At 43.7% G+C, this 17,052-nt stretch overlaps 1 protein-coding gene across 1 annotated transcript; it reads left to right on the top strand.

Annotated features, from left to right (window-relative positions):
- Positions 1–260: 260 nt before the first annotated feature.
- Positions 261–12,688, top strand: DUSP22 (dual specificity phosphatase 22). The gene is made up of 4 exons (XM_038768084.1): positions 261–478; positions 8,869–8,943; positions 11,367–11,538; positions 12,500–12,688. The coding sequence occupies exons 1-4, from the start codon at positions 261–263 to the stop codon at positions 12,686–12,688; spliced, it is 654 nt and encodes a 217-aa protein (XP_038624012.1).
- Positions 12,689–17,052: the final 4,364 nt, after the last annotated feature.

Consider the following 17,052-nt stretch of genomic DNA (forward strand, 5'->3'; position numbering starts at 1 on the left):
TTACAGGGCACTGTACTTAGCGCTTAGGAGTGTACATTACAACAATATAACAGACAAATTATAACAAACAAGCTAACAGTCAAATGCCTAGTTCAGTGCTCTACACACAGTAGGCAATCAATATCAGTGGTGACTGTCATGACTTGCATGATGTCGAAAGTACAACTTGGAAATTCACCTCCCATCACAGTGTGTTAACCTGAATGCAGGTCCAGATTTTGTGTAGGCGAGCTGGGATCTGAAAGCTAGGAGCAGGACTGATGCCCGAAGTAGCTGCCAAAGAGTTGCTTGTGAAGGTGAGGGAAAGAGCAGGAGATGGCGAGGAAGAAAAGCAAAGATGTTTAGTAGGGAATGGAAACAGGACATCAGGTGTAACAGCCACTATTTCTAGTTCAGCGACAAAGGGGATGGCAGTCACTACTGGTTTCCTATTTTATTCCCTTAAAATGGATGCAACAGCGAAGCCTGGAAAACCCTGGTAAGACTAGGTGTTTTTTTTAAGTATGTGATATGATATGACACTGCTATTACTGCATGACTGACTTACGTGCCACTGCTCTGTAACACAGTTGGTAAATTCTGGATTTAGGGCACAGTGGACTGATTTTTTTTTTTAATTGGTATTCATTAAGCTGTTACTATGTGGCAGGCACTGTATTAGTCACCGGGGTAGACACAAGCTAGTCAGGTTGGACATAGTCCATGTCCCACATGGGATTCATAGTCTTAGTCCCCATTTTGCAAAGTGAAACTGAGCCACAGAGAAGTTAAGTGACTTGTCCAAGGTCATACAGCAGGCAGACTACAGAGGTGGGATTAGAGCCCAGGTTCTCTGACTCCCAGGCCCAGCCTCTTTCCACTAGGCACACTGCTCCAATTCTGGAAGCTTGGCTAGGTCATTTTGGTCCAAGAGGCAAAATAGCTCTCTAAGAATTACTCCTCTACCACTGTTGTGAGCCTAGGCATCATAGAGTTCCTCTAGAAAGTTCAACTGTGGATTTGTTCAGCCATAAAAAATAATCACTGGTGCAAGCACCTAAAAGGCACTGGGTAGTCAACTATAAGAGAAATAAGATTGTGGACTTTATGAAAAGTTAAATTACACTTTGCCCTGAATTTCTAGTCATCTTGGATTCCTCTTTGCAAAACTTACTTTTCCTGGATGAACTCTGAGATTATTTGAGATGACGTTTTTCTAAGCCCAGGCTTAATGGTAGCAGAGACTTCAGGTTAGACAATGCAGATTCATTTTTTTATAGACTAGTTTTTAAAAACTCCAAGCGAGGTGGGACTTTTTGCATTTTCTCAGAAGGAAGCATTTCTCTTATAAAATGTTTGAAAGACTGCCTTTCTACACATTCTAAAAAAATCTCAGAAATTATCTGCAAAATAATAATTCTGTATTTGAAGCAGATGGAAGGGGTTAGAGAAAACAGTGCATGAAGAGAAAGAAAAAGACCATGACTGAAGGCCTCTTGTTCATTAGGTGGTGCTACTGACCCATTCAGAGCCTATGATATGGGTACTGTTGGACTGAACAGATTGATGTGCTGCAATCTGTTCCATACTGCATGCCAAGGAGATGGAAACCAGTGTAAAGGGGAAACGTGGATTCATTGAAACTGCTTGTGGCAATGCTTGTTCTGGCTATTTGTTTTAACACTTCAAATGTGAATTGAGCAATGCTAATGACTGAGGTTCAGGGTATTTCCTGGTGGGGAGGAGGGAGTACAGTGATCAGAGCTTGGTTTTAGGTCACCAGCTTCCCTAGAAAATCCCCCTTCGGGGGATCTCAATACTTTAAGATTTACATCAAAACAATAATGTGTTTTCCCTTCTCTCCCTTACTTTCTTGGAATTGGCGTTTCTAGGAATCAGCTCTATTAGTCAAACAATCCTAATGCCTAACAGGCCTGATCGATTGGATTCTGTGGCATTCTCTCATGTTAAAGTTTTTTGTGCCTAGTTCTGCCTGTGACCAAGGTGGCTGTCAGATGGTCGTTATTATAGCCTGAGTTGGGGAAGAGCTGTTTGACATAATAATAATATTGTTATCATGCATTTGGCATGGTTTCTGTCCATCAATCATATTTATTGAGCACTTGCTCTGTGCAGAGCACTATACTAAGCATATGGGAGAGTTTAGTGCTAGAGTCGGTAGGCACTTTCCCTGTCTAAAGGAGCTTACTATGTAAAGACGGAGAAAGACATGAAAATAAATCACAGATATATAAATTAAGGGCTGTGGGGCTGAGGGTGGGGTGAATATCAAGTGCTTAAAGTGGTAGAGATTGAAATGCAGGGGTGATGCAGAAGGGAGAGAAGGGGCGGGGGGAAATGAGGGCTTAGTCGGGAAAGGCCTCGTGGAGGAGATGTGATTTTAATAGGCCTTTGAAGGTAGGCAGAGTGATGATTTTGGGGATATAAAGGAGGAGGGAGTGCCAGGATAGAGGCAGGATGTGGGTGAAGGGTCGGTAGCGAGATAGATGAGATCGAGGTGCAGTGAGTAGGTTGGTGTTAGAAGAGCACAGTGAGTGTGCTGAGTTGTAGTAGGAAATCAGTGAGATAAGCTAGGAGGAGGCAAGGTGATTAAGGGCTTTAAAAGCTGAAAGAAGTTGATGCGGAGGTGGATGGCCAACTACTGGAGGTTCTTGAGGAGTGGGGAAACAGGTTGAGGTTTCAGAAAAATAATCCAGTGGTAAAGTGAAGTATGGACTGGAGTGGGGAGAGACAGGAGGCAGGGAGGTCAGTAAGGAGGCTGATGCAGTAGTCAAAGTGAGATAAGACTAAAGGCTTGCATCTGCAGCATTGGCACTTTGGATGGAGAGGAAAGGGCCGATTTTAGTGAACTTGTGAAGGAAGAACTGACAGTACAGTAGTATTGTATTTGAGGGCTGAATGAATGGAGTGCATTGCACTAAACACTTAGGAGATTTAACAGTCAGTTAGTCAATCGGTTGTATTTACTGCAGAGAAGCAGCATGGCTCAGTGGAGAAGAGCGTGGGCTTTGGAGTCAGAGGTCATGGGTTCAAACCCCGGCTCTGCCAATTGTCAGCTGTGTGACTTTGGGCAAATCACTTAACTTCTCTGTGCCTCAGTTACCTCATTTGTAAAATGGGGATTGAGACTGTGAGCCTCACTTGGGACAACCCAATCACCTTGTAACCACCCCAGCACTTAGAACAGTGCTTTGCACATAGTAAGCGCTTAATAAATGCCATTATTATTATTATTATTATTATTATTATTATTACTGAGTGCTTGTTGTGTGCAGAGAACTGTACTAACCATTTGGGAGAGTACAATATAATAAAGTTGGTAGACATGTTCTCTGCTCACAAGGAGCTATATGCCATGAACCCCATTTGGGACAGAGACCGTGTCTAATCTGATAATCTTGTATCTTCCCCAGCACTTAGTACTTGGCACATAGAAAGCACTTAATTTATACCATAATTATTATTACCATTCCCTGCCCACAAAGAGCTTAAGTGAAGAGGCATAGAAATGTCTAATATATAGCATTATTGAACGTATGTGTACGTACACAGATGCTGAGGGTACACAAGAAGAAATACATAAGTGCAACTGGATTGATAAAAATCAGAAGTAATAGTAGTAGCATTTATTGAACTCCTATTTGGTACACAGCACTGTAATGAAAGCTTAGAAATGACTGAGTAATAAAGTGGAATGTTCCTTGCCCTCAGTGAAGCTTATCCTGTAGTCAGGGAGAAGGTACAACTGTTTAGTCAAGGAAGTCTTGTTAGGGCGGTTGGGATTTTAGGAAGGTTTTGAAGATGGTAAGGTTGTTTCTGGTGAATAAGGAGGCAAAGGGTGTGTCAAGCCCTTGGGGATAATGTGAGCAAGGGGTTGGAGGTGTGCAATGTGAAAATGTGTGATTCTGTAGGGATTTGGGCTTAGGAAAAGGAAGGAGTAGTTTGTCATTGTGCTGTCACATCAGTTATTTTATTTTGTCCTCACAGAATCCCTTGTGAGGTAGGGAGAGTCTGGAGAGGCAAGAATGATTTCTATTATATAGCTGAGGAACCTGAGGCCCACAGGAGTTAAGTGACTTGTTTGAGGTCATATGGCTAGTCAGAAGCAGAGCTGGGCTGGGATTAGAACTCAGATATCATGGCTCCCGGACCCATGCACTTCCCTCTAGATCACACTCCCAAAGCTGGCTAGTTCTGGAGCTTGGACCCTACTCCTTTTCAGAAGACTTCTTCAACTGAATGGTCCTGAAGGGTCCTGGCTATTCTGAGTTTGGCCTCTCAGAGGTAGAAATGATCTCTTTTGTCTCCAAATTCCTGATTTGTTGAATAGGCTCACTTTTCTTTTTTCATGATGAGTCTAGAAGCCCTGGGCCTTGGATCCCCATTGAACGCAAAAATAGTATTTGAGATCTGGGTTTCAGTGTGGTGTGGGTTGGTGAATGCAGGTGTAAAAGGCGGATATAAGAAGTTGTCCCCCACAAGTTTCAGAAAATATGACATTGTCATCGTGCCTGGGTGTTACCTCTCGGCGGGGGTTTTTCTGAGTGCCCTGACCAGTCTAAGTAGGAGAAAAGCCATGTGTATTTGCCACTTTTCATGCATAATTTATGCTCCCCTTTTCAGCTACCTAAATCTGACTGTGTAGTGATTCTCAGGGCTTTTACATGAAAACACATCATTCCTTTCTTCATAGAGCCATTTCTGGCTTTTTTTTCCTTCTCTACCACTTCTTTTTCCCCCAGATTCATAGCAGTGACCCCCTTTTTTATACTGCAAAGGCATACAGAACCAGGAGAAAAGAAATGGAGAGGATGAGGGAAAGCAGGCCACTATTTGGAGATGACCTTCTGGAAAGATCACAGGACCAGGAGGCAGGAGTACAGGGCTCTAATTCTGACTTTACCACTTTCATTCATTCATTGTCAGTCATATTTATTGAGCGCTTACTGTGTGCAGAGCACTGTACTAAGCGCTTGGAAGTACAAGTTGGCAACATATAGAGATGGTCCCTCACCAACAGAGGGCTCACAGTTTAGAAGGGGGAGACAGACAACAAAACAAAACATATTAACAAAATAAAATAAATAGAATAATAAATATGTACAAGTAAAATAAATAGAGTAATAAATATGTACAAACATATATACAGGTGCTGTGGGGAGGGAAAGGAGCTAAGGCAGGGGGATGGGGAGGGGAGGGGGGAGAGGAAGGAGGGGACTCAGTCTGGGAAGGCTTCCTGGAGGAGGTGAGCTCTCAGTAGGGCTTTGAAGAGAGGAAGAGAGCTAGCTTGGCGGATGTGCGGAGGGAGGGCATTCCAGGCCAGGGGGAGGATGTGGGCCGGGGGTCAATGGCGGGACAGGTGAGAATGAGGCACAGTGAGGAGATTAGTGGCAGAGGAGCAAACTGGGCTGTAGAAAGAGAGAAGGGAGGTGAGGTAGAAGGGGATGAGGTGATAGAGAGCCTTGAAGCCGAGAGTGAGGAGTTTCTGCCTGATGTGTAGTTTGACTGGTAGTCAATGGAGGTTTTTGAGGAGGGGCGTAACATGCCCAGAGAATTTCTGCACAAAGATGATCTGGACAGCAGCGTGAAGTATAGATTGAAGTGGGGAAAGACAGGAGGATGGGAGATCAGAGAGGAGGCTGATGCAGTAATCCAGTTGGGATAGGATGAGAGATTAAACCAACAGAGTAGTGGTTTGGATGGAGAGGAAAGGGCAGATCAGTGACACTTGCCTGCTGTGTGACCTTGGTCAGGTCACTTAACATCTTAATGCCTTAATTTCTTATTTAAATAATGGGAATTAAATACCTGTTCACCTCTCCCCCGAATAAATTTGGACCATGTACCCCATGTTGGGCAGGGACTTTGTCCAATCTGGTTGTGTTGGATCTGCCCCAGCTTTTAGCATAGTGCTGGGCACATAGTAAGTGCCTAATAAGTACCACCATTTTCATTGTTTTTATTTATCATCATAATAACTGAAATGGGAAATAGCCAAACTAAACCTGATTTTTAAAATGGTATTTGTTAAAGTGCTTACTGTGTGTCAGGCACTATACTAAGTGCTGGGTAGGTACAAGCTAATCAGGTTGGGCACAGTCCTTGTACCACCTGAGGCTCACAGTCTTAATCCTCATTATACAGATGAGGTAACTGAATCACAGAGAAGTGAAGTGACTTGCCCACATTCACAAAGCAGACAAGTGGTGGTTCCGGGATTAGAACCCAGGCCCTTCTGACTTCCAGGTGGTTGTGGGGTAGAGCACCTACCTTCACAGGTGTGCTCCTGCCCCAGTCCAAGGAGACGACTTTAGAGACCACTGGTGTTTCTGTACTCTTGTGGGCTCTTACCTGGGAGCATAGTTTTAATACCCCTTTAAATAATAATTATGATGATGATGATGATAACAATAATAATAATCATAACTGCTTGCTATGTGTCAAACACTATACTAAGTGCTGGGATAGACACAAAAAAATCAGGTGGGTCAGAATCCCTGTCCCACATGGAGCTCACAGTGAAGGAACAAAGGCAGATTTTGAATCCCTGTTTTAACTTCTCTCTGAGGCACAGAGAAGTTAAATTGACTTTTCTGAGGTCATTCAACAGGCATGTGGCAGGGCTGGGATTAGAACCTAGGTCCTCTGACTCCCAGTCCATGCTCTTTTCATTAGGCCACGCTGCTTTTAAAGGCTCTGATTTTGCAGGTGGGAGCCTTAACCTGATGTCGGTTTTTATTTGCATCCTCTAAGATGCGAAGAGCAGTGCCTTCAAACCATCAGAGAAGCAGTATGGCGTAGTAGATAAACTACGGGCCTGGGTGTCAGAAGGACTTGGGTTCTAATTCCAGCTCTGCCACTTCCATGTTGGGTGTAATTGGACAAGTCACTTAACCCTTCTGGGCCTCAGTTACCTCAGCTGTAAAATGGGAATTAAGACTGTAAGCCCCTTGAGGGACAGGGACTCTGTCCAACCTATTTAGCTTGGATCTACCCCATTGCTTGGTACAGTGCTCGCAAGTAGTAAATGCTTAACAAATGCTATTTTTTAAAAAAAGCTAGTTTCTTCTGTTAACTGCTGTTTCAGGAGACAGTGGGCAACTTACTACTAGTGTCTTTGCTCTTTGTTTCCTGGAAGGGCTCTGTGTCACTTTGATCTCTCAGCCACAGAACTGTCTTTGCCTCTCCCTTTGCCCTGGACCTCTCACTTAATGGCTAAAGCAAAAGAGGGTATGGATCAGTTCATGAATGAGCTGTCCCCAGTGCACTTCCAGAGGCAGTCAACCAATCCGTGAATTCATCAATGATATATGTTGAGTGCTTATTGTTTGCAGAGCACTGGACTAAGTGCTTGGAAAATACCATGCATCAGAGTTAATAGATATGTTCCCTGCCACAAGGAAATGGTAGTCTAGAGGCAGACAGACATTAAAATAAATTACAGTTAAGATGATGCATCCCAACACATTTGGTTGGTTAGTTATTCCGTTTTTGTACAGTGTTTTTATTTTTCCAGAATGCTCTTGATACCAAAGATCTACATCATTTATCCACACAACAGCCATACAATGCCCCTGAGAAGAGGCAGGGAGAGGCAGGATGTCGAGGAGAGGACACGGTTCCTGTGAACATCCTGTTGTCACTTTTGGGAACAGAATACTAGGATGGAGAGACCACTTTTCTGTCCTTGTAGTGTATTTTCCCAAGAACCGAGTACAGTGCTCTGCACACTGTAAGCACCCAATAAATACCACTGATTGATCTTCACCCAACTACAGCACAGCTTGGAGCCTTAGGTGGTTGTCTAGGGCCTGGGAGTCAGCATGGCACAATGGATAGAATCTGGGCCTGGGAGTCAGAAGGTCATGGGTTCTAATCTCTGCTCCTCCACTTGTGTTTTTGGTCATCTTGGGCAAGTCACTTTACTTCTCTGTGCCTCAGTTACCCCATCTGTAAAATGGGGATTGGAACTAGGAGCCCCATGTAGGACAGGGACTGTGTCCAGCCCAACCTGTATCTACTCCAATGCTTAGTACAGTGCCTGGCACACAGTAAGTGCTTAATACCACAATTATTATTATCATCCAATTTCTAATCCCAGGTCTGACACTTGCATACTGTGTGACATGAGGCAAGTCACTTAACTTCTCTGTGCCTCAGTTTCCTCAGCTGTCAAATGGGGATTAATTACCTGTCCTCCCTCCTACTTAGACTGTGAACCACATTTGGATCAGGGACTGTGTCTGACATGATTATCTTGTATCTACCCCATGTGTGGTACAATGCTTGGCACATAGTAAGCGCTTAACAAATACCACTGCTATTAAGTTGGAATTGGTGAGGTTTGTGCTTTTAGGTAGTGGGTGAAGAGTCATGTTTTGGGAAATTGGGAAGCCCAGGCCCCAGAGTAAGGGACCCTAATGTTAGGGTACCTGACACCCTCCGTAATTCAGGTGGTTTTGACCTGTTGGTGGAGACTTTGGATTTGTTGTTGTTGTCTGTTCAACTTGTACTTCCCAAGTGCCTAGTACAGTGCTCTGCACACAGTAAGCACTCAATAAATATGATTGATTGATTGATTGGCAGTGATAATGTTTAGGGCTGGGTAATTAGTTTGGGGCAAGGAGTTTGGGGCCGGGGTTGGTGGTGGGGGGGTCCTCCCTCAGCTGCTAGGTTTGTTGTCTCATCCCTTCAGGGGTACATGGCCTCCTCCCCAGCTGGCCCCGGCAGCCTGGACCACCCCCAGGCACCATCAGACAGCTTGGGAATTTTCAGCACTCCCAAGAGAACTCCCTGGATATACCTTTGAATCACAGGCTGAGTAAGGTAGAGAAAGGTTATTCTTCATTTTGTTTCTTCCATATCCAGGACCAGGCACTTCAAAGAAAACATCAAATTCATTCATGTGTGCCGGCTTAGAGGTGAGAGCTGTCTTGTTCACTGGTGCGTATGTTTTTTGCTTAATAATACTCTTCACTTGTTAGCAATTTCTGTTTTGATTTTGCCCAAAGTGTTTTTGTAATGTGTTCTGAGAGTAAGCAGGAAGATGACTTCCTACCTCTGATGCCTTTCTCTCTATCTGTTATTTTTACCCTTACCACCTTTCTTGTAGTGGACATTTTCATTCAGCCTTAGCAATTGCCAAGATTGTAATCACTTTTTGTTTCCACCTATTGTAATGGTTTTAAGGCCACTGACGGTTTCATGACCCCAGAAACTGTCCTTTCAAGGTTCCTGCTAACATTCCAATATGCGAGCCAATTACAAGTGGTTACAACCCTGAAATTACAGTGGCCTTTAAAGGCAATTTCAGCTTTTTCCTGGGGACTTTTAGTTTCATGTCTCAATGTGGGATGCCCCTGGTTTTCTTGTTTAGCTTTGTGATACTCAGATGCCCAAATAACAATTTCCTAGTAATGTCTCCAGTTAATAATAACAATTATGGTACTTATTAATTGCTTACTATGTGCCAAGAACTGTTCTAAGTGCTGGAGTAGAAACAAGTTAATCAGGTTGGGCACAATCCCAATCCCACAAGGGACTCACACTCTTATCCCCATTTTACAGATGAGGTAACTGAGGCACAGAGAAGTTGTGACATGCCCAAGGTCACACTGCACACATGTGGTGGAGCCAGGATTAGAACCCAGGTCCTTCTAACTCCCAGGCCTGTGCTCTATCCACTAAGCCACGCTGCTGCCAGTTGTACTGTGTCCACTCACTGCTCATTGCATCACATTGAAAATTCTGTAGGAAGCGACCAAAGCTGAGTATTCGATGTGGAAGACCAGATAGGTCAGTCGTTAGATCATCATACTTTTAATCTGAGGGCCCAGGGTTCAAGTCCCTATAAGCTTGTTGTGGACAGGGAAGGTGTCTACCACCTCTGTTGTTTTTTACTCTCCCAACCACTTAGTACCGTGCTCTGCACACAGTCAGACTAAAGAATCTAATCATTTTATGCATGTACAACACACAAAAGGTAAATAATAATAATAATAATTGGCATTTATTAAGCACTTACTATGTACAAAGCACTGTTCTAAGCACTGGGGAGGATACAGGGTGATCAGGTTGTCCCACGTGGGGCTCACAGCCTTAATCCCCATTTTACAGATGAGGTAACTGAGGCCCAGAGAAGTGAAGTGATGTTGTTACATCAGATTGATTGGTTGTTTTTGATTGGTTGTTTTTGATGATACTAATAATATTCCTAGCTCTTCAGAGATCATATGTCATGTAAGACAATGCATTTCTAGAAGAAACCCACTCATTAAAGTTTGACTCATTTTTGAAAGAGTGAAGAAAGAGAGGAAACCGAACAGTTGGGTAGTTTCAGAATAATATCCAGTGAGGATTTTTGCACTAAGATTTGGTGGCAATGTCATATCTAATTTTCAGGTCCAGCTATTTGCATTTTTAATAATCACAGCTTTATAGAAATTCTGGGAAAATAAAAAAATAAGTTTTGCTATAAAATAAGACCTGGATTTATGTTCTCCGTTAAACCATAAGGTCCTTGAGAGTAGTGATCAAGTCCACCAACTCTAAGCACTCAGCCCAGTTCTCTGCAATCTGTAAGCACTCAAATGACATTCATTGATAGATTTGTATTGTCATGTTATAGAATTGTTGCCATTAAGTGGAACCAGATGTGTCCTATTGTTGTTATTATTGCTATTATCGTTATTATGATATTTGTAAAGTGCTTACTATCAATCAATCAATGGCATTTATTGAGTTCTTATTATGTGCCAAGCACTGTATTAAGCATTTAAGAGAGTATGCTGCAACAGAATTAGCTGACATGTTCTCAGCCCATACTGAGCTTACAGCATACACTTCAAGCAATGCTCTCAATCCCTGGGGTAGATATTAGATATAGGTTAATGAGATTGAACATGGTTCCTGTCTCACACGGGCCTTAAAGACTAAGCAGGAGGGAGAACAGGTATTGAATCCCCATTTTACAGTTGAGGAAGCTGAGGCACAGAGAAGGTCAGGGACCTGCCCAAGGTCATACTGCAAGCAGTTGACTCTTCTGACTCCAAGGCCCAGTCTCTTTTCCTGCCTTCCTGCTTCTGAGAGAATAAAGCAGGGGTCTATGAGTCAGAAGGTTGAGTGTTATAATCGTGGCTCCACCACTTGTCTGCTGTGTGACCTCGAGCAAGTCACTTCACTTTTCTGGGCCTCAGTTACCTCATCTGTAAAATGGGGATTGAGACTGTGAAGCCCACATGGGACAGGGACTGTGTGTAACCCAATTTGCTTCTATCTTCCCAATGCTTAGTATAGTGCCTGGCACATAGTAAGTGCTTAACAAATACCATAATTATTCTCCTGGCATCTTCTCTGTGGTCGTGCAGCCTGGCAGGGGTGTCCCGGAGCGTGACACTGGTAGTTGCCTACGTTATGACTGTCAATGACTTTGGCTGGAAGGATGGACTGCACACTGTCTGGGCAGGAAGATCCTGTGCTACTCTCAACGTGGGCTTCCCGAAGCAGCTCCAGGAATTTGAAAAGAATGAAGTTCAACAGGTAAGTGAATTGACCGGGGGCTGGCCTAAGCCATCTGCCCTGAGACCTTCAAACCTTTGTCTCTAGAATTCCCGAGGAAAGCCCCCAGACTCAGAAAGGGGGATACCCTCAGCTCAGACTTGCCCCTCTGGTGGCTGAGTTCAGGGTAAGTGCTGCTTCACAGAGTGATCAATTGACAGTATTTATTGAGTGCTTACTGTGTGCAAACCATTGTACTAAACTCTTGGGAAAGTACAACAAAATTGGTAGATATGTTCCCTGCGCAAAAGGAGCTTATAGTCAGGAGGACCCTAGAGACAGAAAAGGTGTTGGAGGAATTCTGGGATTGAGGTTCCAGAAAACTGGACTATCCACATGAGTGGAATCGATGGGTGATAGATCCTAGAGGCTTGGGTGCATGGTTCGAGGGAGCGCATTCGTCATCGTGTGTGAGAGCAGAATGTTTTCCATACTCACCATGGGGGCAGCCCCTTTGAGCCCAGCCATTTTTTCAACATCTGCCAGTAGTGCTTCACTCTTTCTGGAATGTTCAGAGAGGGTAAATGTGGAGAATGTATTTTCCTTCCTGAAAATCCTTTCAGCTCTTCAGTTTCAAATGGTTTCTCTCTTCCTTTAACCATTGGTAAGGCCTGCATTCCCTGCCCATCATATCCCGGCTCTGATGGAGCGAATGGTCTTCTTAATGTATATTCCATTTATTGAGCGGCTACTTTGTCTGGATTACTGTCCAAAGCCCAGAGAAATGTACAAATCCCAATTCAGACACCCTCCTTGACCCTCAAGACTCAATAACACTGGTGATGTACACACAAAAATGCCATCTGGGGGAGTGACTTCCTTTTAAGCTCTCTGGTGTTGGAACAATGGGTGATATTTCTAGGCTAGGCCCTCTGGGTCCCAATAAAAAACATGATGTTCGAAGTCAGATGCGATGTGTTTTTGGTCTCTTTCGTGACTCTAGTTTCAGCAGTGGCTGAAGGAAGCTTATGGAGAAAGCCCTCTGCGGGATGCAGAACAAGCCATAAGCATTCTGGGTAAATATAGAGAGCAAGTGCATGCTGAGTCCCAGCAGAATGCAAGCAGGTGGCGATGGAGTAGCTTTTCAACTCCTCCATCTTTGGCATACGGTAACTATAAAATGGAGACATAATGGAGTAGGATTCATTTCTTTCCTCTTTTGCCCTGCTTATCTTAAGTATTTCATGTATGTGCAATGGTGTATTGGATGCCTCTGCAGCTGCTCCGAGGAGGTAAGGGGTGTGGGGATGGGTTGGCAGTGGAAATATGGCTCTGGAATGCTTTCCCCAGCTTCACCTGTGAATTCCTGGATCCTGCTCCCAAATAGTCCCAGCTGGGGTCTGCTTTACAAAGAGCCACTGCTCAGATGCCGTGCTCCATTGTGAATGTGTTTGTGTGGGTATGTCTATATCCAGCACTTAGAACAGTGCCTGCGCTTAGAACAGTGCCCAGAGCTTAGAACAGTGCTTTGCACATAGTAAGCACTTAACAAATGCCATCATTATTATTATTATTATTATTATATATACATATATGTGTATGTATTCTCGATATGTAATGCATAGCCTATATCTAGCAAATATATTCTAATGCCATTACTATGTGTTCCCTGAATACTTTTATCCGAATCTCCACACAGAAGCCATATGAGTTTTTGGTCATAAAAAGCTTCTTTGAAGAGTGTGCATGAGGCAACCTTGAATAAAACTCAGGGAGGAATTTACCCCTTCCATAGGCCAGATGGATTCCAGGGTCTTCTGGTTGGCCCTCCTCTGGCAACAGAGAAATTGCAGTCCATCATCCACCCATTATACATGCAGGCATGTCCACAGGAATAGAGATGGACATCAAGAAACTCTCAGGGAGGACCTTAGCCATCCATCTCACCCTACCCCCAATCTCCAGAAGTGATCAGTCCAGCCCTAGGTCCATTTCCAAGACACAGAGTCACAGAAGTACTATCAATCAATCAATCAATCAATCAATCATATTTATTGAGCGCTTACTATGTGCAGAGCACTGTACTAAGCGCTTGGGAAGTACAAATTGGAAACATATAGAGACAGTCCGTACCCAACATTGGGTTCACAGTCTAAAAGGGGGAGACAGAGAAAAAAAACAAACAAACATACTAACAAAATAAAAATAGAATAGATATGTACAAATAAATAAATAAATAGAGTAATAAATATGTACAAACATATATACATAGATACAGGTGCTGTGGGGAAGGGAAGGAGGTAAGATGGGGGTGATGGAGAGGGGGACGAGGGGGAGAGGAAGGAAGGGGCTCAGTCTGGGAAGGCCTCCTGGAGGAGGTGAGCTCTCAGCAGGGCCTTGAAGGGAGGAAGAGAGCTAGCTTGGCAGATGGGCAGAGGGAGGGCATTCCAGGCCCGGGGGATGACGTGGGCCAGGGGTTGATGGCGGGACAGGTGAGAACGAGGTACGGTGAGGAGATTAGCGACAGAGGAGCGGAGGGTGTGGGCTGGGCTGTAGAAGGAGAGAAGGGAGGTGACGTAGGAGGGGACGAGGTGATGGAGAGCCTTGAAGCCCAGGGTGAGGAGTTTCTGCCTGATGCACAGATTAATTGGTAGCCACTGGAGATTATTGAGGAGGGGAGTAATATGCCCAGAGTGTTTCTGGACAAAGATATACTAATAAGAATAATTGTAACAATGGTATTTACTAAGTGCCCACTGTGTGCAAAGCACTGTACTAAACACTTGGAAATAAACATGGTATTTCTGAAGTGCTTACTATGTGCCAAGCACTGTATTGAAGGCTGGGGTATTTACAAGATAATCAGGTCCCCCTGGGGCTAAGTAGGAGGGAGAACAGGTACTGAATCTCCATTTTGCAGTTGAGGGAACTTAGGCACTGGAAAGTTAGGTGACTTGCCTCAGAAGGTCATCCAGCAAGTAAATTGTGGAACCAGGGTTAGAATCCAGGTCCTCCGACTTCCGGGCCTGTGCTATTTCCACTAAGCCACTAAGAATAAATGGACAAGATTTGGATCCCCTCAAGAGGCTCACAATCTAAGGTGAGGAGAGGGTCGATGACATACTCATGAAGAAAGATGAATCAAAAATGTCAAAGTGACAGTAAGCATGATATGAGCAGCAGAGCTTCAGGTATTTTTAGCTGAGTTGATCAGAGTTAATAAATGGTATATATTGTGTGCTGAACACAGTACTAAGCTCTTGGGTGAGTATATGGCAATAGAGTTTGTATATGTGAACCCTGCCAACAAGGAGCGTATAGTCTACAGCAAACACAGACACCAAAGTAAATTATGGATAGGAGAAATAGATTGTAAGGATATATACATAGATGCCGTAGGACTGAAGGTGGGGTAACTATCAAGTGATAGTGTCACCTATCAAAGGGTACAGATCTTTTTGGAGACTCCTCCTCTTCCTCCCACCCTCTAACTGTGGGAGGCTCTCAGTGCTCCATTCTGGGTCCCCTTCTATTCTCCATCTACACCCAATCCCTTGGAGAATCATTCACTTTCTTGGCTTCAGCTACCATTTCTATGTGGATGATTCCCAAATCTACATCTCCAGCCCTGATCTTTCTCCTTCTCTGCAGTCTCACATTTCCTCCTGTCTTCAGGACATCTCCACTTGGATGTCCCACTGTCATCTCAAACTTGACATGTCCAAAACAGAACTCTTCATTATCTCACCAAAACCCTGTCCTCTCACTGTCTTCCCCATCAGAGTAGGCAGACTGCCACCCTTCCTGTGTCACAAGACCATAACCTTGATGTTACCTCTTTCATTCAACCCACATATTCAATCTGTCGCCACATCCTGTCGATTCAACCTTCACAACATTGCTAAAATCTTCACTTTCCTCTCAATCCAAACTGCTACCGCATTAATTGAAACACCCTATACCACTTTGCTGAACTCCCTGCTTTCTGTCTCTCCCCTCTTCAATCCACAATTGACTCTGCTTCCTCCATTTATATACAGAACCATTCAGTCCACATTTTCCCACTCAAGAACATCTGCATCAATCAGAAACTCCTTACTGTTGGTTGTAAAGCACCTAACCTCTTACCTTATTCTTTGATTTCCTATTATAACCCACACATCACTCCTCTAATGCCAATTATTTTATTTTAAATGGTATTTGTTAAGTAATAATGATAATGGCATTTATTAAGCGCTTATTATATGCAAAGCACTGTTCTAAGCACTGTGGGGGATACAAGCTGATCAGGTTGTCCCAGTTGGGGCTCACAGTTTTAATCCCCATTTTACAGATGAGGTAACTGAGGCTTAGAGAAGTTAAGTGACTTGCCCAAAGTCACACAGCTGACAATTGGCGGAGTCGGCATTTGAACCCATGACCTCTGACTCCAAAGCCCATGCTCTTTCCACTGAGCCATGCTGCTTAAGTGCTTACTCTGTGTCAGGCACTATTCTAAGTACTGGGTTAGATGCAAGTTAATCAGATTGGACACAGTCCATGTCTCAGGTGGCTCATAGTCTTAATCCCCATGTTACAGATGAAGCAACTGATGCCCAGAGAAGTTAAGTGATTTTCCCTAGGTCACTCAGAGGACAAGTTGTGGAGCCAGGATAAGAAACTAGGTCCTCTGACTTCCAGGACCAAGTTCTGTCCACTAGACCACACTGCTTCTCAGCCAACTCACTCTACCTTGATTTTGTGTATTTCACTGCCAACATGTTGCCTCTAAACTGAAACTCCCTCCGTCTTCATTTCTGACAATCACTCTACCTACCTTCAAAACCTTATTAAAAATACATCTTCTCTGAGAGGCCTTCTTCAAGTAAGCCTTCATTTCCACTTCTCCCAATCCCTTCTATGTTGCCCATGCTCTTCTGTTGGTATCCTTTATTCACCCCTCCCTCAGCCCCGCAGCATTTCAATCAATCAATCAATCAATCGTATTTATTGAGCGCTTACTATGTGCAGAGCACTGTACTAAGCGCTTGGGAAGTACAAATTGGCAACACATAGAGACAGTCCCTACCCAACAGTGGGCTCACAGTCTAAAAGGGGGAGACAGAGAACAGAACCAAACATACCAACAAAATAAAATAAATAGGATAGAAATGTACAAGTAAAATAAATAAATAAATAAATAAATAAATAAATAGAGTAATAAATATGTACAACCATATATACATATATACAGGTGCTGTGGGGAAGGGAAGGAGGTAAGATGGGGGGTTGGAGAGGGGGACGAGGGGGAGATATGTACATATCTGTGATTCACTTATATTAATGTCTGTCTTCCCCTCTAGACTGTAAGTTCCTTGTGGGCAGTGAATGTATCTACCAACCCTATTATATTGTTCTCTCCTAAGTACTTATGAAGGTGCTCTATACACAGTAATTACTCTATAAATATAATTGATTGATTGAGGGCAGGTAGTGGAAAGGAGAACTAGCCCAGGAAGGGATCGTGGAGGAGTTGTGATTTTAGGAGGGCTTAGAAGGTGGGGAGAGTGATGGACT

Source organism: Tachyglossus aculeatus, chromosome Y2 (genome assembly GCF_015852505.1).
Source record: "Tachyglossus aculeatus isolate mTacAcu1 chromosome Y2, mTacAcu1.pri, whole genome shotgun sequence".
In the NCBI taxonomy this organism is placed as follows: Eukaryota; Metazoa; Chordata; class Mammalia; order Monotremata; family Tachyglossidae; genus Tachyglossus; species Tachyglossus aculeatus.

What these genes read in the sequence shown, in the direction of transcription:
- DUSP22 (XM_038768084.1), top strand. Translation starts at nt 261, where the DNA reads ATGCCCGAAGTAGCTGCCAAAGAGTTGCTTGTGAAGGTGAGGGAAAGA. An exon ending in GAGAGCTGTCTTGTTCACTG is followed by an intron (nt 8,944 to 11,366) that starts GTGCGTATGTTT and finishes GTGGTCGTGCAG; the next exon opens with CCTGGCAGGGGTGTCCCGGA. An exon ending in AAAAGAATGAAGTTCAACAG is followed by an intron (nt 11,539 to 12,499) that starts GTAAGTGAATTG and finishes TCGTGACTCTAG; the next exon opens with TTTCAGCAGTGGCTGAAGGA.